At 37.0% G+C, this 25,499-nt stretch overlaps 1 protein-coding gene across 1 annotated transcript in view; it reads right to left on the minus strand.

The window, feature by feature from the left end:
• Positions 1–447: 447 nt before the first annotated feature.
• CNTN5 (contactin 5) overlaps positions 448–25,499 on the minus strand; it is a 234,548-nt gene continuing 209,496 nt past the window's right edge. The window contains exons 16-22 of the mRNA XM_065678713.1: positions 25,065–25,135; positions 23,830–24,064; positions 11,906–12,015; positions 4,529–4,715; positions 3,931–4,043; positions 2,390–2,558; positions 448–918 (exon numbers count right to left, since the gene is read on the minus strand). Coding sequence (XP_065534785.1) covers positions 815–918; positions 2,390–2,558; positions 3,931–4,043; positions 4,529–4,715; positions 11,906–12,015; positions 23,830–24,064; positions 25,065–25,135 — 989 coding nt within the window. The 3' untranslated portion in view covers positions 448–814. The remainder of the gene's footprint in view (positions 919–2,389; positions 2,559–3,930; positions 4,044–4,528; positions 4,716–11,905; positions 12,016–23,829; positions 24,065–25,064; positions 25,136–25,499) is intronic.

Genomic DNA, 25,499 nt, shown 5'->3' on the forward strand with positions numbered 1-25,499 from the left:
CCCTAATGTTTAAATTCCCAGTGTTTTCATTGTCATATGCATTATGAATTTTTATTGGCTATTGAAAATAAATATTTGATTCATTTGACATCAAATCATGTGGGATTTGATAAAAAACAGACTGTTTCTGTTTAATAATTTTCCATTTACCTTGCAATAAAATAAATGGCTTTTCTGCTCCATTTTGCTACTTTCTGGGTGTGCTGCCTAATATTTTATTGAGATTCTTTTTATTAATTAAATACATAACTATACATAATTTTTATTAAATAGATAATCAACAAATTCTCTCTACTTTTGCAGTGGGCTGTGTATCTAAACTATAATTTTCTCTAATCATTAGGAACTACCAGCCATAGGGGATGCAAGAAAAGTATTTGACAAAGCTGTATCAAACTTTGTTCTATATTTTAAAAAGGATTTTTTTCCAAACCAAACAGATGTACTGTACTAGACACCACTATTTAAACACTTAATGATACATGACTGGGGTCACCAAAATAGAGCGTATTAAAAAAGTAAAGTACCTTTGACAGAAGTTACCTTTGCTTACAAAAGTTTATTACATACAATCTGCATATTTTTGGGCCAAGAAGTGTCCCCTCCCCAGGGGACTTTTACAAATAAAGAAGAGAAAAAAACCTGATGAATTATTGACCATGTTTCCAATGCTCATCTAAGTGCACCACAGGCTTTTCTATGGGTCTTTAAGCATTAGCTTGTGTTTCCAGTTACTCCACGAACGTAAAACTCCATCCCTTGGTGTCATCAAGGTAAAGCAAAAAAATAACAACAACAACAAAATCTGCAGTCTTCACCATGAAGCTGAAGGAACCATCAGTGCCAAAATCAGTGTTACAGAGGATGAGGAAGTAGACAACACATGTAGGGTGGATTGAGCACTTGTTACTTTCCCTCCTAAAATTAAAAGCAAAGGAACAATGAATAGGAAGTTCCAAAACGGTATGTGATTTTATGCCTTAATCCTCAAAAAGTATTAGACTGCATAAGATGCCCTGAGTAACAAACACAAATCTTCCTCGAACAAGGAATCAAAGCTAGCCCTTGATCTTGATGTTTATCCAGAGGAAAAGGTGGTCTTTTGCTCAGCCAAGTGACATTATTAGATCATAGCAGTCCTTTATAAAGCCATGCTAATGGTAACTGTGCTATGGGCTGGTGCTGGCAACAGACTGCAGGATGGGAAGGGAACCAGACTGGGTTTCTTTGGACAACAGTTGTTCTAAGTGGAACTGATCTGTTGTGCATAATCTAATAAAAAATACCAGGTTAGAGGGAATGAAAGGTTTTACATCCTAGAATTATGGCTCAAAAGATACATGAAACCATGAAACTCCATATTCCATGGAGGTGCCTTCTGCATTCTGATGATAGCACTGCATCTAGTTTGTGACTACAGTAGAGCTGAAATTTGGGTGAAGATTGAAGTTTCAGGCTCATACTTTTTCAATAGCGGTCCTTAAGGACCCCTGAAAAGCAATGTTTGGTAGAATTTTAAAGTGTTAGCAGAAAGTTAGAGTTAAGGTGTCTCACTATGTTTAGGCAAAGACAATGTTATTTTCTGGTTCTTGCCACTAGTCCTTCCATCCCTTTCTTACCTGTGTAATATTGATACTTTAAATTCTTTCAGTATATTGCAGTAACTGAGGAAATAGAAGCTAGACATTATAATTAACATCATAATAATACATTAATAATTTAATAAATTAATATCTACTCAACTGGGTCAGTGGAACCTATAGAGAAATTCAGCTTATTCTAAAACAGGCACATATATGGGGTTCAGCTACCTAAATGCATGCCAGTTTAGCTGTGTTAAATAGTACACCTCTGGCCTCTGACTAGTGGTCCAGAATGATGTGTATATCCTCTAAGTCCCACATAGTATCTGTGAGTTCTGTGTGAATGTTTGGGATACCTTAGGGTGTCCTTATGTGCCTATGTCCAACTATTTAAATTCAGAAGATCAGCTGAATTGCTGTCTAGGCTCCACTGTCGATCTGTATGAATTACATCTCAGCTGACTACAATGCTATTTGAGACACCTAGTACACATGCAGACATCTACAGCTCTGTTAGGTTTGTAGATGTTATCCTAGAAAGAGAAAAGTTTCCTGTAAATCCTCTGCTTTGTTTATCAGCCCCACATGAATGCCTCAGATACTCTTGAGCATTTGAAATGGCACTAGATGATTTTGTTTCAGCATAGAGCTGAAGACTGATTAATGGTTTCATCTAATGGCTAGAGAATTGTGAGAATGTTTTTTGATTTTTTGGGTGGTTGTTGGTTTTTTTTTCAGGTAGAGAATAATAGAGTTAATGAGCACTGCTATAATCACCACTCTTCCTAATATAAATGTAGCCTTACCTGCAAGAGATGGAACTCTGATCTGGGGACTCGCAGTCCCATCTCCTCCTTCACTGACAGCACAGACCTCAATGATGTACACACCAGCATCAGGAAGAAGCACCACTGCAGAGGTTTTCTGTGTTTCTATAACTTGACTGTTGCTCTGGCCTTCTTGCCTAAATAATACCTATGTCAATAAAGTAGATGGTTATAATGCTCTTTCGAGTTATATCCCAGACATTTTGTGTAGATAGCACAGACAATGAAATGTGAACTGCTTCATGATTTATCATTAAAGTTTCTGGACGTTACAACAGCCATCTGCTGTCTTCCCTCTCCTCAGTGATTTCAAAACATTAATAGTAAAGTATATTATCAATTAATGAATGTGAAAGGACATGGATTATGACCCAGACCAAAGATATACCATCTGCCCTGTTCAACATTAGGTGTTTCACATGGTTTTCTAAAAAATGTCTTCAAAATGCATTTTGGGTTCCGATTCAAATTCTTATCCCCAAGCTCAAGTAGGTATTTGTAGTTTTAGCTTAAGAATCCAACTATAATGTAAAGAAAATGCCCTAAATAATGTCCTTACTGTGTTTACCTTGGCTAAGTTAACTGAGATTAGCTCAGATCTGTCCCTGCATCTCCTGTGAAACTCAGTGCAAGCTTATAGCACATGGGAGAAAAGCAAGTGAGTATATACCTGTCTTTTTGGTTCTGTATAAGTTTCTGTTCCCAGGCAATATTGATAAGGTCAGAGTGGTGTAAAAAATCCAAAGCAGTCAACTTTTCAGAATCTCAACTATTCATAACTTTTTCAGAATCTCAACTATTCTGATAAAGGTTAGAGCAGCTTCTGTTTTATTTGAACAATTTTATACTTTTTTGTTGATATTTCCTGATGTATCAGAGGGAATGTCAAATTGTAGTCTATAGAAATGATTGTATATATTCTTCAACCCCTCACCCCCCAAAAAACTTCAAAATCATTATGCTTTGATTTAAAAGATGGAAGCGAATTCCATTGTTATTATTTGATATTTAAGAGCTAATCTGGATTTTACTCTTTAAAACTTCAAAACTTTAAATGCCAGATGTTGCCATCCAATTGTTGAACACCATCAACATGATCACAAAACAAACTGAATTATTTGTGTTTCTGCTCTATAAAAATATAAATGTTAATGTCATTTTAATATGCCTTATTCTGCTGCATTTCTCTAAATCCTACTGCAAACACAGTTAAATTGAAGTGTTAGTAGGAATTTCATTGCAGGCTGGTCATATTAATAGCCACTTCTGAGTCAGATATGATGATCTGATCCTCTCAGGGTTTACTCAGTTTATAATCACTAGTTGAAAATCACAACACAGAAAATGTTGGGACAATTTGCTCTTTTCAATTTTATTTATTGCTTTTCATGGTTAAAACTGATTGCAAAAAATCTGTATAACCTACTTTATTTACAGAGTGAAACAAGAAAGTGGTAAAAAGCCAACAAAGAGGAATTTTTTGGAAGAGAGAAAGGTGAGCAAGGGAGGGAAGCACTGACCTTGTATCCCTTTACATCAGATTCATTAGCTAGAGATTTGACTGGCTCCCACCCAAGAGAAACATGAGAGCCATCCTGTATCCACATAACATTGCCTGGTGCTTGGCTGGGAGCTGAGGAGAAAAAATAGTATGTACATAAATACATTTTATAGGTAGTTTCTTGAAAATCAAAATAAACTACCTATTAATGTAACATACATGTAACATATAATTTAAATGTAATCTTTCATTACATTTACAACTCGTTGTGTTAGGAAGGTCCCAGCTCTAGCAAGAATACTTAATGATTTTTTTTTTTTTTTTGGTATCATAATTGTCATTTAATAGATTGTGGTGCATCTACTCTGCCCATCCCATAAACTCTGTGGAGCTTATGGACTTGAACTCTTTGCTCTCCCTTCTTTGTGAAAAATGACTTGTTTTCCATTAATATAAGCTTTTTTATGAATGCAAAGTCATTTGAATTCATGTCTAAATATCAAAGGAAAGCCATGAATCATTCCTGATTATTATTCACTCTTATTAAAGGAGAACTGAAGAGGGCAGAGACTGATCCCTGACTTCTCCCTTTGAGCAAAGGTACTGAGATCACTTACGGGACTTCTTGGTCGCTGCCTGCACAGCAGTGCTAGGTGGTCCATACCCTGCAGCATTGTACGCCCTCACTGTTAGGTGATATAATGTGTTTCCCTCTAATCCTGTCAGGAGAATGGATGACTCATTTCCCTCGGTTTTGACCTTTTCTGCTGCTTCTTCGTGCTCCATGTCCTTCCAGTAACCAACCTGCCAACAAGGAACCGAATGAAGGATTAATATAGGCAACTGGGAAGGTCCAGATGCTTGTACTTGTTATCCTGTGGAGAGTCATTTTGCCATTTATGTTTTTTGTCTGATCATCAGGCCCTTTTTAAACCAGTGGGATTTGCAGCCTAACCTCAGAGCCAAGCAATGTTTACTTCTCCAAAATGGCAAGACTCAGAATATCACAGTATTACCTGAAGCTCATTGAATTGCTGTGTACTGGCACAAGAAGATTTCACTAAAGTCAGAAAAGATGAACATTTCAGAGAATTCAAGGAAAGCTCAACCTCTGCTATGTCACTAGAATATCTGGAAAGCTGTGACCACAGCAGTTAGGAAGTTTTGTGAGAAACATTCCTTTCCTGGTCCTTTGCAACTGAGAGCCACGAGATTTCCTATCAGCGTAATGAATAGGAAGTAACAGAACACTAAAGGGAATCTTTCATTCATCTGAAAAATCTTATATGAAAAAAAAAGAAGGAAGTGGATTCAATTTTGTTTCTTGAATAGAAACAGGTTTCTAGTAAACAATTTTGATATTCTTATGTCCTTCCTTTTCAGGCATAAACCCCCTGTAAATGATCTTTGGTGGTTCTTAGTCCATATTTCTGATACCTGCACTCATAATCTCAAAGAAGGTATAGACCTGAGCTAGGAATTTGACTAGTCTCTTTCTTCAGGGACCAGGTATTTGCAGGGAATAACTGGAAAAATGCAGTGCTGTACCTTTTTAATGTATCTAGGTGACTTACTCAAGTAAGGTAGTTCTCATGGGGCCCTATTTTCCTTAACAGGAGATGTCACTAATGTACCATTCAAAGACCTCTATTCAGCTTACCATTATTCATGCTGAGACCTACTTGCATTTATTCCACATTTTGACCTTTTCTGTGAAGTTGCTTATTTCATAAGTTATTCATATTATATCTGGATTACTTTTCCGCTGAGAAAAAGGTCATGGACAATAGAGCACTCCTGCAAAATGTATCCCCCCCAAAATGGCAAACCTTAAAAACCAAGGGGTTCATAGGGAAATAAGAACAATGAGTACTATGCTGACCTTTTATAATTGCACTAGGACTTTTATTAGTAAAAAATAAAATCTAGAAAGACCTGGCTGCAAAATATGCACATCTGAGGTCATATCCTCACTTGAATAAAGTGGCTTTGTTAATTTTGATCAAGGGTATATCAGTTTGTGCTAACTCAAAGCCTACTCTTTCAGTTGTAAAATTCATATAAGTATCTATCTCTTTGTGTGTGTGTGTGCCTGCATTATCTCATGTTTAAATGCTGTTGCTTTAATTCTTAGATTAAGTACAGCTCAGATAACTAATCTATCTATCTGTAGTCACCACTCGTTGAAAAGTGTGATTCACTGATGTATTTAGCTAGCTGAATGCTTGACCAACCCTACTAGTATCTGAAGTAATACCTAATTACAGCTTTCTTGGAAGGAAAAAAGAATGAACAACCATTTATTCACACACTAGGATTGAATGCTTATTATCTCTTGGTTGGTCAGATTCTTTTGGTTTTACTTGCAATGCATCTTTACAAACTTAACACTACACTGATGTATTAAGCACATGTATTAAGCACTGTACAAACACGTAGTGAGAGACAAAGTGAGGTGTCCTGGAGACCCTATCATCCAGTAACTGAAGTCTGCTGAGGATCCAATGGGGAAGTGGTCAGAAAGGAAAGGATACTTTCCCAGGGTTACACAAGTGGACAGTAGTAGGGGTGGAAATGTAACTGAAGTAGTGAAATGCTGGTTCTAGAAAGCCAGAAGCACAGCTGTAGGTAGCTCAATAGGTCTCATTTATTTACAGGGCACACCATGTCTCATGTGAATGCAATGTACAACACAGTAGATAGTCCCCAGCTTTTTCATGGAAGTTTATTTGTATAAAGAAGTTGTGAAAAACTGATTCTCCAAATATTGGTGTTAGGACTACACAGGTATTAAAGCCTGATGAGAGTGGAAAAAAGTATAACTCAGCCCTTTTGATATATCTCTCCCATTTTGAAATGCAATGCACCACTGCTTATATGGCATATTAATATACTAATTATATTTTGCACATGTTAAATCTGAAAAAATAGCCATGTGATGTTCCCTACCAGTTCTGCTGCACCACATGGCAAAGGGATATTCTTAGGGGAATTAATACATGGTATCAAGCACCAAAAGCATGAAATGCAATTAGTCAATGCTTCTATTTCAATTTCTTCTGTACTTCAAAGCCCTTACATGTTTGGTCCCTGCTTTTAAAAATCCACTTAAAGTTTTGGCAGGTGAGTTTGGACTTTGATCTTAAAATATGCATTTCTCTTTCTTTCATAATGCAATATCCATTTGTTGCATGGACTAAAGGAAAAACCGGTTATTAAAAAAAGAGAACTCAGATAATTATTGACTGAGGTCAATGGTGGGGGAACTTTGAGCTGGAGAGAAAGCAATAGTGTTTAAACAACTGACTAGAGGAGATGCAGGAACGTGCAGCCTGCTTTGTCTTAACTGTGGGTTAAGAAATTGTTAAATCATCATGTTAAGAATTTGTTTCTGTGTAAAATTTTTCTGCCTGTAATATTTACAGACCACTTCACTGAAGTTTTAGGTTAAACGGTATCTTACATAATATTACTCTTTCTCCAAATTGGTTCTTAGGGTATGCATAATTTGATATAAATTAATGTGATCTAACCGCAGGCCCTCTTCTCTAAATTCAGTAAAGTCGGAGTTATTCTCTGGATACTCTTCTGTTTAAAGCTACAAATTGAGCATATCAAATAAAAGCCTAAATTAGGTAGGATGAATAGAAGTGGACACAAACTTTCCTGTGCTCTCCGACTGAGTATTTACCAACATCAACAGTACTGACATAACTGAAAATGAACTCAAAGAGATCTCAGAATACTGAAAATGCTAGGGGAGAAAGTGCGGTGAGATCAAATAACTGCTACTAGCCCTGTAAAAAAACCACACCATGATTCAGATTTCATAAAAACTATTTTAAATATCATTATCACAAAACTGTCTTGAACTGGCACATGAAGTAAATGTTAGTGCAGCAGGGGAACCAAGCACTTAGGACAGGAGAAGAGGTACTTTTCATATCATATAAAGACACTGGTGTGACAAGATGACAGGTTCCTGCAAAAAAGTCTATCAATCAACGTCAGTTCCTTCCCTCTCACCAAAACAATTGTTGACTGAAAGAAGAAAGAAAACAGTTTTCAATACTCCTAGGTTCTGGAGTATTCTCTGGAGTAGCTTACATCTTCCACCTCTTTTCTCAGATACTATCTTCTACCACATTGTCCTGCATACACATGGAATGAAAACTGATACTGTACCTCAATCTTGAGGACTATCATAAATATATAATCATATTTTCTTATAAAAAATCAATAATTATCTACATTCCTGATTTTAGGTAAGCTAGTAGTCTTGTAACAAACTATTTGTGATAGAGATGTTTGCAAATGGTATGCTTCTCTTGAGGCTCACATTACAGATCTAGGGAGTGATCCACTGGAGCACCTCCTGTATGAAGATGGGCTGAGGAAGTTGGGGCTGTTCTGCCTGGAGAAGAGAAGGCTACATGGAGACCTCATAGCAGCCTTCCAGTATCTGAAGGGGGCCTAGAAGGATGCCAAAGAGGGACTCTTCATTAGAGACTGTAGTGATAGGACAAGAGGTAATGGGTTAAAACTTGAACAGGGGAAGTTTAGATTGGATATAAGGAAGAAGTTTTTTCCTGTGAGGCTGGTGAGGCACTGGAATGGGTTGCCCAGGGAAGTTGTGAATGCTCCATCTCTGGCAGTGTTCAAGGCCAGGTTGGACAAAGCCTTGGGTGACATGGTTTAGTGTGAGGTGTCCCTGTCCATGGCAGGGGGGTTGAAACTAGATGATCTTAAGGTCCTCTCCAACACCAACTATTCCGTGATTCTATAAAAATAAAACAAAACCCACGCTAAAATTCCAGTAGATATATCTTTCTGTTCCACTGTAAAATATACAACAAATATCTAAGAAACAGCAAAAACTTGAATATTTCTGTTTGAAAAGGCAGAATATGACATAAACAAATTATTATGTCAAGTAATCTTCTCTCAAAGTGGCATTCGAGATTTTCTACTTTTCAAATGTTTTTGTTGCATCTTGATCTTTTGATTAGGCGAGTCAAGCTCATACCCCTTGGGAGAGTTCCACTGAAAAAGACATGAGCTTTGTGATCTATACTTTAGTATTAGCCTTGGTTTTCTGGAAAAGAAAAAAGAAAACAAAAATATCTTGTCTTCCAGCCAGGAGCTCTTTCTCTTTCCCTTCATTATCAGTATGAGTGACAAGGAAAATATTGCCTAGGGCTAAAACAGATTTTATAACCTTCAGGTTATGGATCCTAAACTGTTAGTATGAACTACACACTGTATTTTTCTACTATTCTGACAAAAGTTTTCAAGCTACTTCTACTTTATCAGCATGTAGCTGGCATATATTTAGTAAGGCTGGGCAGACAGCTGACAAACCTGTACTGAAGTCAGGAATAATATGTGCTTTGGAAGATGCAAATGAGTACAGGAAACCTTGCATAAAACTCATGTGACATAACAGTTAACATTGCCTTTCAGGGATGACAACATGAAATTGGTTAAGTTACTTTGCCTTTCATTACTCCTTAGTGCAAAACGCAAACAGGGCTGGAGTGAAAGTGGGTCACTGTGAGCTTGTCCGTATGTAGTAAATATTCTGTCACTTTTGTTGATTAGAGCCCAAACATTCAAATGGTAAAAAAAAATATGCCCCCACCCTCCCTTTTATAGTGCTGTTGCTAAAAGGCCAGGAAATGTGAAGACCATGTAGGAGGTTGTCACTGCTGTGGTGACCACAGGCAGAATACAAATTGAGACGTAAAAACAGAGGGGCTAGTCAGATTATTCTGCATTCAATTTGAATCTAAGGCAACATTTTACTTGCAGTTCACAATAGGAAATGATTGCTAAAATAAAAATCATTAATCTTTTTATCAAAGTCACTGTATTTCTGTATGTTATTTATTTGCTATTTATGGATTAAGGGAGTATTACAAGCTATTTTATGCACTGTTCCACATACGATAAAACTTTCAGAGTCAGTTTTTAAATTAAAATAGTGTTCACAGAAGCTGAAGAAAGCGAATCATACGGAAAACATAAAACTTGTTCTTCGGGGGAGGCAATTTAACCCCAGTTCTCACTATACAAGGTCCTTCTTTTTCTGCATTGAGAGCATGCTTTAAAGAGAAACTGTCAGTATGTTAGCAAAATTCATCTCACAGTGTGGACTTAGTGTTCCTAAGTGAATATTGTAACACACTGACTCACTATACTGATCCGACAAGTCATTATTTCCTTTTTATTGGAATCTTTCCGAAAAATGGAACTAAAAAGATCTAGCAATATTGTCCTCAGATGGTGTTCTGTCCTGCTGAATTACGCAGGAGAGCAGCATTTACCCATTTTTTTTTATTAAGGGCTGCTCTGTTCATAATTCTTCCTGGGAATGAGGACAGAGAAGAGCAAACTAAACCCTGGAAAATCTGTCTGTCAGAAATCGGGCAGAGAAATTCTGGCTAAATGAACAAAGATGGAAAACGTGGGGCAGGGGAGAAAACACCCTCCTCTGCCCAGATGAAAGTAGTACCTCTGAAGTCTCCCCTAATACCCTCAATACACTCATGGACAAGGTAGAAAGTAAGTGTTGTTTTATATATATTTCATTTTTTGTTCTGTCAACTGCAGGTCCCTGTCTTGAAGTATTTACTCTGTAATCTTCATGCTAAAATCCTAAAATTGGTGTACAGCACAGTAAGAAGCCAATTTATTAATAAGGTTCAATGATAATAATCCCTGCTGTATCAATAACAATTTCCAATTTTGTATCTAAGAAGTCCATGAGAGACACAGAGACAACAGATACAGTTAGTGTCAGAGTATGCTGAACTCTAAAGGTTTAAATACTTTCCAAATCAGGAAGACCACCTCTGATACAAACAGAGTAAATCTGGGCAGCAATACAGGAATATCTTAAGTATCAAGAGGCTACTGCAACCAGGTTAAAAAATGCTGACTGTGTCTGAGCTGTGGGGTAAATGTGCTTTCCTGGTCATGACTGTCCAGCCTGAGGGTGTACTGGAGACTGTGGTGACTCTGATGCTGCCCAAGCACCTACATTTCCTTCCTAAGGCCATAAGTGATGGTCATCAGCTGCCAGGTCTTGTCCAGACATGCTGTAAGGGAGGCACTCCACTAGTAGCTAGTAGGTCACAAGACATCTTCAAATATTCATGTGATTGGTATCTGCCCCAGATCTACACATTTATCTGCTTATCATTGTTACTATAGAGAAACAGGAGTCAGCACTCTCTAAGGGACTAAAGCAAGCCAAACAACCTGCACCCCAAAATCAGTAAATTGAGTCTAGCTGAAATACTTAATGAGAATCAGACATCCTGAACCACAAGGTCAGGATGGGTTGTAGTGGCCCCAAAGGATAGCTTTAGTCCTAAATATGATCTGTTCCTGGAGGTTTGGATTGTAAACTGAATCCAAAGCTACAAATGGATCAAAAAGTGTGAGAAAGTCTATTGCTGTGGTGGGTTCTCTTTTCCCAAGTCAGGAAGAGCTGTCTGCTTGTAAGCTTTATTGAGCTTGAGATCGAGTGCGGCTGCTGCTTCCCATCCTGACATTGACCTCCTATGATCTGCCCAGCAGATGTCCTCCAGCCCCTGTGGCATGTGAGCACATGGATGGCAGAGGCTCTTTCCTTTCTCTGTGTTGATTGCTCTCAGTAAATAACAAGTTTGAACTGGTCACTTAGAGATGGAAACAGTCAATACCTGATCTTCCCAGCCTGTGAAAGGGGTATGCTGGGTCACTTGAATTTCTTTCTGCTCTTACTGAAGTGTGAAAGAGATGTTATAAGAACTGGTGTTGAACAGTTTTCAAGCACAAACAAATAAAAGATGTTCTGATGCTACAGCTGTGACCGATGTTCTACAGCTAGTCATACGTATGCTAAACCGAGCATAATTTCTATTGAAGTTTCACTACTGCACATATTAACAGAATGCAACGCTAGCAAAAGCAACAAGACTTCTCATTATGATATTCTGTGTTCATACCTCAAATCCCTGCGGTCTTCCTAGACTTTCTTTAATATGTTTCCACGCAACAAGAATCTCTGATACAGACAAACTTGTAGCTTTGACATCGATGGGAGCAGCAGTGGGTTCTGTATTAAGAAAAATTGAAACAATAAACCTCCACTGTAACAGCTTGTATTTATCAAAAAACACTCCATCTGAAACTGTCATTTACTTCCTTTATTCTACCTTAATACTCAGAAGAAGATATGACACTTATGGGGAACATGAAAAAGTGAACAAGATTAAGAGATTATTATTGTTGTATTTCTTTATTTGTGTCATGCTACATCAGTATCTCATCACTGATGACGGGTGCAGCAAACTGACAGAATCAGTTGCTTATGATTTAAAAAAAATAAACCTTTAATATTTGTAAATGCCCCCCCTCCACACACCGCTTTCATAGCCCTTGATCAACCTAACTTCAGCAGTAAACGACGCATTCATTTTCTTCCTGTCTTTTTAGTGCAATTCTGTCAGCTCAGGATGAGCAATACCTTGCTAGGGTGCTCAGTCAGTCCTGCTCCAGGGTTATACTGAGTCAGAAGTGACACCCAGAGCTGTAGTGAAAAAGGAATTTTTAAGAGTACATTATTATGACCTTGAAGTCACAGGCAATAGTGTTTGGGGCATGCCATCTTCTCTCTGCTGTGAAGCATTTACTGATTTAGGTGTGGGATGCACACTTTTCTAAGCAAGGTGCTAAGACCTAGGATTTGTACCTCTGATTACCTTTCTTGTTACCATTGTCCCTATGTCCATGTTTCTATCTATATGCTATTCATAGGACATTCTGCAGCCCTGACCTCCTGCTTATCCGTACCACCTTACCCACCAGCTAGGGCATGTGTCCTTCAGGTATGCCCAGGGTGCACACACTGGAGGCTTAGGGCTGCAGAATGTTTTCAGTATCACACCTGCCCAGCAGTACTGCCAAAGACCCATTTTACTGTCATATCTCTGAACATTTTACGGAGGTCTAACTCTTCAGTAGCTAGAAAGTTGGGTAAATGTATACAGAGTTCGGCCATGACAGGCCATTGAGAATACCACAAGTTAGTGTATTGGGAGTGAAGAGAGTCCAAAAAACTGTCACTTATCAAACTGTGACACAAGGAAATCTTTCGAATCTTTTGCTTTATTACCTAAATATTACTGAAAATTTCCTTAAGTCAATTTGTGAGACAGGGCTTGAACACAGACAGTGGAGCACACAATAGCAGCATTTCTCCACTGGTTTTCTCTATTCCACTTGCTCAGCAAAAAGCTGAATTCACATTCCCCTGCAGTCACAGAGCCTGTGATTTCTTCCTAAGCCTAATGTTCCTCACTACATTTCTAATGTGTTGATCTGCTCTTGAAGGGCAGGCAGAGGTCTTGGCTTTTATGCTATAAAGTAGCATATCAAAAAGCTTTGTAAAAATCTTTTTTTGGGGGGGCTCATTTAACAGGGTTTCTGTAAAGGAGTTTCCTTACAGAACAGCCTGAGTTAAAATTACACATTTTTCTTAGTGATCAAACTGCCTTTGAGTAAGATGCTCAAGATCAGTCTTGACTCATTAGCTACCATCCTTTCTCTGATCATATTGCAGGCATTGCTCTGCCCTACACTTTTTCTCTGACATGGCTTGTATGAATTTTCCATCCTGTCTGTTGTCAGATTCTTAATGTTTGCAGTTCTTTTTGATCTTCTTTGTTTACTTCTAAAGAAAAGAATGATTTCTGACGTGACACAAAATTATGTTCACCAACAATAAGTGTTACTAATAAGTATAAAATGTGTATGGAACTTTTCAGGCAGCAAAGAATAAAAAAATCTGCAGGAATAAGTGAAATGATCTTTTGAATTCAATACTGAATGAATTGTGCTATGAAGAAATATATTCCCCATCCTATGATTTTCTGTTCAATAGTTACACCCTGCTTTCTATTTTATGTACTACTAAGATTTGCGTGGCAAAAGCTGTTTTCTAGTTTTTGTATTATTGAAGCAATTACCTTGCTGTCAGAAAAGATTGCAGTGGGATAAATAATTTGCGATGTACAGAACATGTTGGTTGGCAGCCTTCACACTCTGTATAAATGTAGATACCATTTCCTCTTCACAGCATTCACTAAGGGTGGTTTATGTATTGCTCAGAATAGAAAAACAGAATATTTTCCGATACTTTTAAAAACTGTTTTCAACAAACGGAGCAGAAATAGTTTTGGGGGAGTTTATGTGAAGAAAATGCATTTCTTACATATCCAGAAATTATTCACTGCAATCTCACTGGTATTAGATCTGGAGAATTTAAGTGTTCAGCAAAAGAAGAGAAATTATATATTTAGGAATAAAGCATATTATGACTGTCTGAAAGTTTATGGAGACTAAATGGCATTTTTTATTGATTTAGGTAAGATGAAGACCATAGAGTTTCTGATGATATAATACAGTCTGTGGTTCACTCCAATGTCATGCTTTATTCTGTGTGTCTAAAACTAATCATAAGTTTGACAGGTTCATTAGGTTTTTCTATAATGGTCACTGATGTTATAATCATATTTTTTTCTTAGTGTCTTGGCATTATGCTAAATCTATAGGTCTGCCTGAGGTCATACTGCTTGGATTAAAAAAAAAAAAAAAGAGCCAACATCTTTAATGGTCACTTTAATATTCCCTGGTTGAATTAAAGATGCACCATGGCAAGTTTTCAAAAGGCTACATGCAATGTCTACAAAACACTGTCTTTCCATGTGCTCCAATCACACTTTAAGGGAACATGTTCAATCTGTATGGTTTTGGGTTGGTTATAATAAAGCAGGACAAGATATTATACTTAACTGCATTGGTCTAAAGTTCAGAGAGAGAATCCTGAATTTTGGTACTGGCAAATAAGGGAAAGAAGAATTAGTTACTAGCCCTCATTGTGTTCTCCCTGTTTCTGACAGTAAACAGATTTGTTTTTCTGAAATATTCATCCTTAAAAATTTCCACATGACCTAACTTAAAAAAGAAGCCCAAGAGCCTATTCAAGTTCATGTTGTTTAACTCTTCTGTGAACAGAGCATCAGTCAGGACACCCCATCCAATCACTTAATACCCATTCACTTCTCATTTTGAGTACAAAAAGGATTTTTATACACTTCCCTAATTCAAAATCTGAGCTCTCTGAAGCTAAGAACCTCAGCCTGGGTAATTACATTATGATTTGAGGTAATTCCACATAGTTGAGATTTTGGGACTTCAGCCAGGACCCATGTCTGCAATAATTCCTTTCTGTAGAAAAATACACAAAAGAGATCTATTAGAAAGAAAACCATGAGGAGTTATCCCTCTCATGTCAACCTGTAGGTAAAGAAAGCGGTAGCATTTTCTCCCTTTCTGGAGATAGCCACAGGGACTATCTTGCAAATCAGAAGACTTCCAGTAACCTGTTTCTATTCCTGAGAATTGCCAAGAGACATTCTGCTCAACTCCACCCCTCGGCCTGTTTGCTGTGTGTCCCTGGTCTGTGGACTCCGCCACATCTGTGGTGGCATTGCTACCTGCAGGGTAAGACTTTGTCTGGAATCTTGTGCTACAAAGAGAAACGATGTTCGAGTTCCAAAACACCAAAAATGAGATGACTCATTGTTTCCTGGACCAGAAACAATGAACTTCAACTTCTCCCTTTTCTTCAAGTAATTTCTATTTTCATCTTCTTTCTCAGCGTCTTTGCAGAGGACTTTAAAACAGACTAAAATATGAAGGGAGGGGAAATGAGCTTGCAGTCAAGCAGTGATCTGGCCTGCAGTGCTGACCTCTGCCCTGGACCTCTTTTATTTAGTGGTGAAATGCCCTTACTTGTCAGGTTGAACTTCTGAAGCCTACTCCTGTAATGTCGATCTGTGGTGTGCTCCCCTGCCTCGCCCTTTGTTTCATAACTCTGCTCAAGTGACAACCATCAGCAGTTGTGCTAACAGACGTGTCTGTGTGGTGATGGCCACATCCAACTCAGTTTGTGGGGGGACAAATAACAATGGCCAAGGGCAAATCTGAAAATTGTGTACCATGTCCCGCCCTGTGCTGGTCAAGCTCCAAATGGGTATGCAAACATGACTAAGGGTCAACCATTTTACTCCATAAACAGTGGACAGCCCAGGGCCCATTGAGCAATCCTGCATGGCAGGCAGCTGCACACCAGGATCTTCCCTTGAGCAGGGACACTTCTCAAGGCTACTCCTTGAGATTGAGATATTCCTTGCCACAATGGATTCCTGACTAGTGATTAATAGCATGCTAAACTTTGAAATCTTAGCTAAGTGATACAAAGGATTGATTGTACATGTATAATCCTTTAGACATAAACTGCTGACTAAGTCTGAGGCTAAGTCTGGATCTAGCTGCATCCAGTCTCCTGTCTGAGAGGAGTTTAGAAAGCAAGGCCATCCTTTCTGAAACTTGTAATTCAGAGGGAGGCTTTCCCTGGCAGTTTTGTCTGACTCCATCCTCCATGCAGTAAAGAATCAAGTGTATTTTGCCACTGAATCTTGTTAAATCACTGTTGCATTTACTATAAAACTTTGTTAAATTGCTGTTTTATATCAATACACATATTGTCGCTTCTCTTTTATGAGTGAATTGCATTATTTCATCCACGATATACTCTCCCGCACACTTGCTCTCAGTAAAAAACCTACTGCGGCTGTCCCTTCTCCATGGAATAACCCAGATTTATTATACAGTGGAGTGTGATGTGGGATAAAGAGCTGCCTTATTCCATGAAGGCTGCACCAGCATGTTACCTACACACGACTTCCTGACCTTAGCAAGTGAGTAGAAGCTGTACAAGCGGACTAATAAAGTTCATGGTTTGTTAGATTTAATGTTCAGGAGTGTTGCCATTTTCATGACTATGAATAGCCATTTCCACCAAGAGACATGGCAGCCAGAGTTATCCTGAGCATGTGAGGAGGGGATGTACCTACATCTGACTTCCCATGGAGGCTAGTGGCATTAATCAAATGAATGTTCAATAAACCCTTGCATGTCAGGATTGTGATTTCATTCTTTGAAAAATCAGTGGAGACAGCTCTAGCTGGATTTTGACAGGATCTCTCCACGTGGATCACCTGTCAGAAACAGGAAATAATCCAGTGAATTTTACAGTTAATATGCTGATTTATTAATTTTCAGGTTCACCTAAACCTCAAGCAGCTAAGATTTAGCTATGAAATGAACTACACTTCACTTCATGAATGTAAAATTTTAATTAAAGACGTGGAGGCTGTACTTAAAATTGTGTAATTGCATATACCTTCCTTTAAATGAAAAGGACAGGGTAATTTATGTGTTTGTTTAAATAAGAGCTCAGGGTGAAAAGTGAGGAGTGGGCCTAACCAGAACAATCCTTCAGTTTCTAGTGTCTTGTTTAATATCATATCATCCACTAGCTGGGCTGACACAGAACTTCTTAGAGTCATAAAGGAACAAAATTGCAAAGACTGTTACATGTCTCTACCTTTCAGGTAACTGAGATCTTTGGTTCTCCATTATCTCAATGAGTTAGTACAAATCCATCCAAAGCAAGAACAAAAGCTCTGTGCAGTATCATTACATCTTGTATGTATTACAGAAGTGAATTGGGAGTCCCTTATGAGGTATTAAACAGCAAGACTGAGAGTCTTAAGGCTTTACCTTGTACTGCTCAGGGCTATCTATTTCATATCGAAAAGTTTTTAGTAGTGTTTACTGCACTGTTTATCAAAATTATAGAAGGTTCAATTTTTGTGAAGATAATATCGTTAGGTGCCTGAAAGAGAAGACAGACACTGAAATTAACAGAACTGATTCTGTATCACCCACGGTGGCAATCATTAAAGAAAAAACTTTATAAAAGACCTAACTCATCTTGAAACCAGTTCGGTACTCTCTTCCTCACAGAAGCTTATTTTGATTTCCTTTTATATTCTCACCTATTTCTATACCACATGTATTCTAATTAATATTTATTCTTGTACTGATAGGCTGTGTCTATACAGTCTATACAGTCTTTAGTGTGAGGTGTTCCTGCCTGTGGCAGGGGGGTTGGAACTTGGTGATATTAAGGTCCTTTCCAACCCTAACTATTCTATGGTTCTATACTTGTTAACTAAATAGGGATAGAGAGACAAGGAACCAGCCTGAGCATGGACATACAGTTGTCCATAGCATTAAATAATAGCATGACCTGTGGTGAAGTATTGACTCTGGACCAAATATGCTCAGGAATATACTGATGCCTGGCCAGGGATGGTTCCCAGGAAGTATATGAATGCAGCCACAGTTTGGAGAGTGATAGTGTTCAACTGTGCAGATGTGAACTATTTTTGGCCAGTTGGAGTCAAGGATAAAGAATATCTGTCTTGTTTTATTTGCCTTATTTATTTCTTTATATTTTATTTGTTCTTTACCTTTAAAATCTCTTTATCATTCTTAACAGTTTCCCTGATTTGCAGATAGCATCCTACCCAAACTCAGCCCCTTTTTTTTTTTTTTAACTAGGTCAAAATAGTCAAGTTTTTCTGGTTTCTATTCACTTGCTGATGATCCTGTTAGTCCTCTGAACCTGTATCATCTTGAGTTCTTTGTTGATCCTAAGCAACGAGAACTGTTGATAAGATTTTAGCTAAGCTTTATGATAGTTTTATCAGAACAATGCCCTGACTGAAATTAAAACATTTGTGTCTTTCTTATGTGTAGGTTCTAGCTGTTGGGTTCACATTTTGTATGGATTGGCTTATTACTACTCCTTATGTACTTGACGTAGCACTCATATGTTATTCATATTTCTTTCTTCTAGTTATCCAATTGATATTTTTCCTGTGTGTTGTTCATATCCTTCCCTGTATTTGCAGTACGTCCTAAGGTTGCAGTAACAGCAGTATCATAACCAGCTTTCTTATTGGCATTATGAATATTAAACATACATGATCTAAGAATGGTCTTTAAGGAATTTTGCTATTAACCTTCCAAGCCTTTTGCAAGTCTGGTGGTAAATGTTTTTGTTTTGTTGTTGTTTTGTTTTTTGTTGGGGTTTTTTTTTCTGTATTCTGAAATATTTGGGTTAGTTTTTTAATAAATTAACTGGTTTTTGGGTTGTTTGTTTTTTTTTTTTCCCAACTGTTCCTTGTTTATATTATTTTGGGATAGAAAAGATCCTGCCCCAGGTCCTTGAGCAGGTGAAAATACCAGAAATTTTCACTATAGGTATATAAATTTGCAGATTTTCTCATTCTTATTATCCTACCTATATCATCTTATTTATTAAAAATAAATGATAAAGTATTTCATTATTGTTCATCTATTCCTTGATTATCTTTAATATCAATAACTTACATACTTCGCATCATGTCCTGCTTTATATACCTGCCTAACTTTTAAAGAATATTTTTTCAGCTTATTTTTTGTAGACTTTATTAAGTGTACTTTTTACTTATTATGAATACCTCTAGTGGGTACACCTCTAGATCCTCAGATATAATGTACTGCCTCAGAAATGTACCATTTCTTACAGTATAAACTTCAGGTAGATTTTACACCTTTGGCTCAGAGACTTTCCAAATCACTTTCATGTCTAGTCTCAACTGCTAATTTGAGTTTGTTAAATAATATTCTGATTAATTGTTCCACTGTTTTTGTTATGATCAGCTTTTCCATAATGTCTTACTTATTCATCAAAATAAGACTATAGCACCTTTGTTTCTTCTTAGTCAGTACTGGATAAAGAATCTGATAATTATCACAGTAGAACACAAGGTCATTAGTTTTATTTACTACCCAAACTACCCTGAGCAGCTAAATTCTCTCATAAATGAAGGTGTCATGTAATAATTATCTAAAATTAGAAAGGTCTTTCTCAGCATCCAAATTGATCAGGGCCATCAGCAACTGACCTCTACTTCAACTCCCAGTTTCTGAAATGCCCTTTTCTGAAATGACATAGAACCCAAGGATAGTCTTTTTTATCCAAACACTGGTTTTCTATTTCCTGATATGTTATCACATCACCAGCATGCTATGGCATCCAGACATTTTTACTTTCTTTTCTTTCCTATGTAGTTCATGCTTTGTCTAGTCATGCTTGCTAAAGCAAGCCTACCAGACATCAGTACAGCCTTTTCCATCTTCTTGCAAGTACACTTTCACAGTCTCATATTTTCTTTTCCATTGCTATATTTCCAATTTTTCCAGTTTTCCTCTTCCAGTGAATTAAAACCACACATAGATATTCCATATGATTTCCCTGACACTGAAAGCTTGTAGTCTCGGCATTCTTAGCCGCTCAGTATTTAAATGGAATGTAGTCATCAAGAAAAAATCTCCAAAGAATATATAAATGTTAAAACAAACAGTACCTAACACTGCTTTTGTTAATGGTTTTATTTTCAATATCTTATGCCTTTACAATTTTCATTCTCTATGGATCACACTCATCTGTGCCTGCACAGCAGTGCTTTGTTTCAGTACACTCTAGCATGAGCCTGATACCATTATTTTCCTGGCAGAGAGTACAGCCAGAAGACTTGTCCCTGCTGTTTATGATCCTTTTCAGTGTAGATTTGTACATTGCAACCTTTCTTCTGGCAGGCAGCCTAGCTTGCTGTGCTCCCCATGTGCTCTGGTGTCTCTTTCTATTAAAGGGTTCCTTCATGAAAGGTTCAGGCTTGTCTTTCCCTGGTGCTTTAACATGTCTGTTGTGTCCTTCTGCTTTCTTACTGAAGATAATTGCACATTTTTTTTTTTTTTTTTTTTATCCTGCATCTTCTGTATATCATCCTCATTCCCTGCTCAGAACTGGTCCCTGGCTCTCATTATCTCTTTTACTTCACTAAAACATCTGACCTCTGCCTTTCTTCTTCTCTCCTTGATTGTTCGCTTCCTTCCTTTGCTAAGGTCTCCAGGGAAGACTCCTTCCAGCTTTTCTACTGCACTAAGCTATCTTTTCCAGAGGGTCACATTTGCCTTTTTTCCTCCTGAATTATCTAACTAGTTTTGTACAACAGAATGCTTCTCCATTCTGTTCTCTATTCTTCAGTTACATTCATCTGCATCTTTAGCTCCTGGATAAACTCTCCTGTGAGGTGTATCCTGGTGATGTTTCCTATGAAGTCAAAAGGCCAGTGAAAGAGAAGACATGTCTTAAGCCAACTATAGCCAGTCATATTTTTTCCCCACTTTAAGTCTGGGTTACCACCATCCTTGATCGATTTGTGTAATATTTGTAACAATTTGTGTCATATTACCGTCTAAATATCTGACTTAGAGACAGAGGTAAAAGTGTTAGCTCCTCTATTTACTTCTGAAAAAGCGCTCAGTGTTTGGCTCATGTTTTCTGAGGTTGATTTTTAAGCCTCTTGCCCCAGTCAGAGACACTTTATATCATCAGAGGGAAGCCAGCTGTATTCAGAGAGGGAAACATCTTACTCAATACCACCTGCCAAGCTGCTTGCCTAGGCACAGCTCAACACCACCATGAATGGGCTCTCAATGTAGATCAGAGCATACAATATCTAGTCACAGTCATACAGAAAAGAGAGAATTTTTTCCTTGTCCAGAGCCTGTCCTATGCAAACTCTTGTTTTTTTCCTGTGTGCACAGGCAACAGGTTTTAGACTTCCTTACACAAATGTGTTATGCCAGTAAACAGCTCCAGATCCATCTGTAAGTGTGGGAACATTTTAATATGTAATATAAAGTTTCCTTAACTTTTAATAGTTTTATCCTAGGCCTTTATTCTAGATGTTTGCAGAGGAGTGAATTGAGTGTATGATGAACAGCAAGTAAACTCAGGGTTTGCTAGCTCAGCCCTAGAATCATAATATATTGTACTGTCAATCTTTATTTAATATCTCCTCTTCAACAGAAATCCTTTGGAAAAAATACCTTCAGTTGTTTAGCTGCTTGAGTGTGAAAGTCCATGCCTCCTTCAAAACCAGTTCTCCCTTTTCTTATACATAGCAAGCTGAAATGCCTATTGTCCTCAGTGTCCATATTGCCAAGAACTCGGCTATAATAAACTGTTCTGTCACTCCTTTAAATTTCCAGTCTATCACCTAGAGTTATTCTGGAGAAAACTTTTTATAAATTAATTTTGCAGTGTATTGTCACAGCATCCCAGATTTTTTCCTCAAATACAAGTCTTACAAAATATTTAGCCCCATAGAATTCCTCTTACCAAAGGAAAGTCTAATGTACAGACACATACAAAAACTGAATTAGCAAAGCTATGACAGATAGGTACTTTCAAATAACTGAATTATAATCAGGAAACTTGTTTTCTAGAGACAGCCTCTGAGAGCGTCAAAGGTTAATTTTAATAATTCTATTAACATAATTTGTAAAGTTCATATTTTTAAAATAAATGTTAGGAAAAAAATTATATATATATTACTGATTATTCCTTCCCCAGTCTTGTCCAAAACACAAGCAAAGGACTACTTAGTACAATTACGCATTCAACATTTCTTAAAATAGCTTTTGCTATTTAAAAGAAATTCATTAAGGTTTTGTCTCCCTTCTCTTGCAAAACTTTGTCTTTATTGAACTTTCTGATTAGAGTATGAAATTGTTAAATAATAAAAGCATCACCACTGGTATCACAATATCATTTTCCATTGAGGTACGTCAATGAGGGATGTCAGCTGTAAAATTTCCAAGTTGTAGGGGGCAATTTTTACATTTTAAATTGTAATTGTTTTCAAAGTAATATGAATAGTTGGCAATGCTGATCCAAACAGTGGAACACAAACAAATTACAGGAACTGCTTTTAGCTAAAACAGCTTTTTCAACCTCTGTAATTACTGTGAGAGAAGAGCAGTATATAATCTCTACTTCATCATGGCTCCAAAATGACACATTTATTGTAGGCTAATATAAAACAACATTTAATGGTTTCCAGCTTCACATGAAATGCCATTATCTTGACACTACATTTTTGTAGATATATTATGAAATTCACCCCATCTATCTGTACTTACTCTTAAACAGGAGACATTAGGATAACTCAAAGATGGCATAGTAAAGAAGAACCAAAGTATATGTCTTGCAGCAATGGAACTGCTAAAATGTTCCTGTGGATGACATTTATTTACCATTTTTGTGTATGGAAATTTCCAAACACTGGCCTCTGTTAATAGTCAATACAGAATAAGTTCTTTTGCTAGTATAAATTTGTTTTGTTTTGTCTGTTTGGTTTTTTTTGTTTGTTTGTTTTTCTTGCTTGTTTTTTGGTTTTGTTATTTTTTTGCAAAATCCTGTTGAGTGTCATATCAAGCTAAAATAGAAATTTTCAAGAAATATAAGAAATATTTTTCATTTGTTCTTCTGAACTATTATAGTAATTCACATTGAATATTTGGACATTAATACAAATTCAGCACTTTTATACTAATTAACTAAAAAAAGAAAACAATAGAAAAAACAAAAATAAGAAAAAAATTGTACTCTGCAATTTTTGCTATCCGTTAACCAGGTAATGAACATTGATAAGTGAATTTATTTAGTCTTTGAGCTGTTCTCTTATTAACCCATCAAAAATTATCATGAACTGCAGAAACATTAGAAAATATCAGCCTTTCTTTGCCCATTGTTAGAGAAGCCCATCTTAAAGTTAAGACTACAGATTTCATATTAGGGATGAAATTTCATTAAACCTTTTGTTTTTTTGGTTAGGACTGATGTGCCTTGGTGCCTTTTCCTAACCTTTCTCACTTGTTTTCTGGGGAACCTTGGCAAATTAGTTCATCTCCTTCTCTGTAAAGCATGCTTAATGTTACATGCACTTCTTCAAAGTATTTTGAAATTGAAGATTGAAAAAGCATAGTATAACAGAACACATTATATATAAATAGCTTAGTGTAGTCCATAGTATACAAGCTAACTTCATGTTGAACTGACCTCCTTCAGCTGAGCAGATGACCACAATAGGGCTGAAGGGACCATCTCCTTTGTTGTTGTAAACACCAACCTTCACCTCGAAAGGAGTCAGAGGTGGCACACTTTCATCTCTGTAGATGAACTTTGAGGCATCTGAAGATGTCACCATTTTTTCCTTCCAGCCACGTGTTCCATTGGGTCTGAAGGCTACAATATATCCAAATCCTTGTCCATTCTGAAACTCTTCTGACACTGGCTAAAAAATAAAGTTCAGGTAATGATCAGATTTAGAAAGAAGCCACAGAGTGGCTGCCCATAATCTGGCTGCTTGTGCAAGAATGATCCCTTACAGTTGCATTATAGGGTTTTACTCTTCCACTAGGAGAGTTGCTGCTGTTTATAGTTATAGACTATAAAGCAAATCTGCTCTATCAGTTGTTTCAGCTAGCTGGTGTAGGAGAAGGCAGACATGCCAATGGAATACAGCCTTTTAAGATGTCCTAAAATTCACCATTTTAAGCAGTTAGAATTCTGTGTGTTTCTTACCATCTGAATCTCTCCTAAAGTTGGCTAGGCTAAAATGTCTATCATTAAAACCCTATGTCCTTATTTGATGTAATTGTTCTTGGGTTTATATGTATGTATATGTACATTTTCTGAATCTGAAACTTTATTATGAATCTAGAAGTTTTGAAAAGTCCTCAAGAAAAGTCTCTGTTCTCCTGCATCATTTACGATTAGCAGAGAAAGCAGCTCCTGAAGTTGCCCACTAACACAGTCATTCATCTGCGTTTTATCTTGTATCACAAATATCTTCTTAAAATAAAGGTTTATTTCAAGTCTTTAGTTTTATATTTTTAGTAAATGCTTAAAACAAGTAATTCTCAGGTTAAAAAAACAAAAACAAAACCAAAACAAAAAGCACAAAACAAGGCTTTCTTTCTATTCCCATAGCAACTATTTCATCTAATGTAGCATCTACAGAAGATCCAGAAAAATCAAATCAACCCAAGCAGTAGAACAGGAAGAAAAGATTTAAGAATTAGCACAACTGTTGAGCTGCTGCTATAGTGCCGTCTACTCAAACCTCATGAAAATGCACATTACTTCAAAACTTTAGAACATATTTAGAGAACAGTATTTTGTGTTCATGTCCTGACAAGACTTGCTGTAAGGAAACCCCAGTACACTACTCCTTACTTTGCCCTCAAAGAAGTAAACATGAAACAAAACCTTTAATCAGAAAAGTCCCTTACCTCCCATGCTATTACTAATTCATGTCGCCTTCCACTTCTGCCACTTACATTAGCTGGAGGTGTCTTTGGAACTGTGAGCAAAAAGGAAAAACAAAAAAAAAAACAAAGCTAAACAAAACAAAATGTCCAAGTTATTAAAGTTTTCCCCATAGTAATAAGTTGCTGCAGCAGACATAAGGCTGTTAAATCAGAACAGAAATAACAAACATAGCAGTCTGTGGTCAAGAAAATTTGCTCAAGTTTCATTTCAGAGCTATAGTCAAGCTGGTAAACTCAAACAAAGCATCAGCTGAGAAGACATATAATATTGAAAAGAAAAGCTGTGTAAGTACAATGTCTTCTGCAGATTAGTCAGAATTTCAATGTACATATCATCTAAGAGGTAACCAGGAACTATCCTGATAATATTTGTATTTTTTGAATAGACAACTCAAA

This window comes from Lathamus discolor, chromosome 4, assembly GCF_037157495.1.
Source record: "Lathamus discolor isolate bLatDis1 chromosome 4, bLatDis1.hap1, whole genome shotgun sequence".
In the NCBI taxonomy this organism is placed as follows: Eukaryota; Metazoa; Chordata; class Aves; order Psittaciformes; family Psittacidae; genus Lathamus; species Lathamus discolor.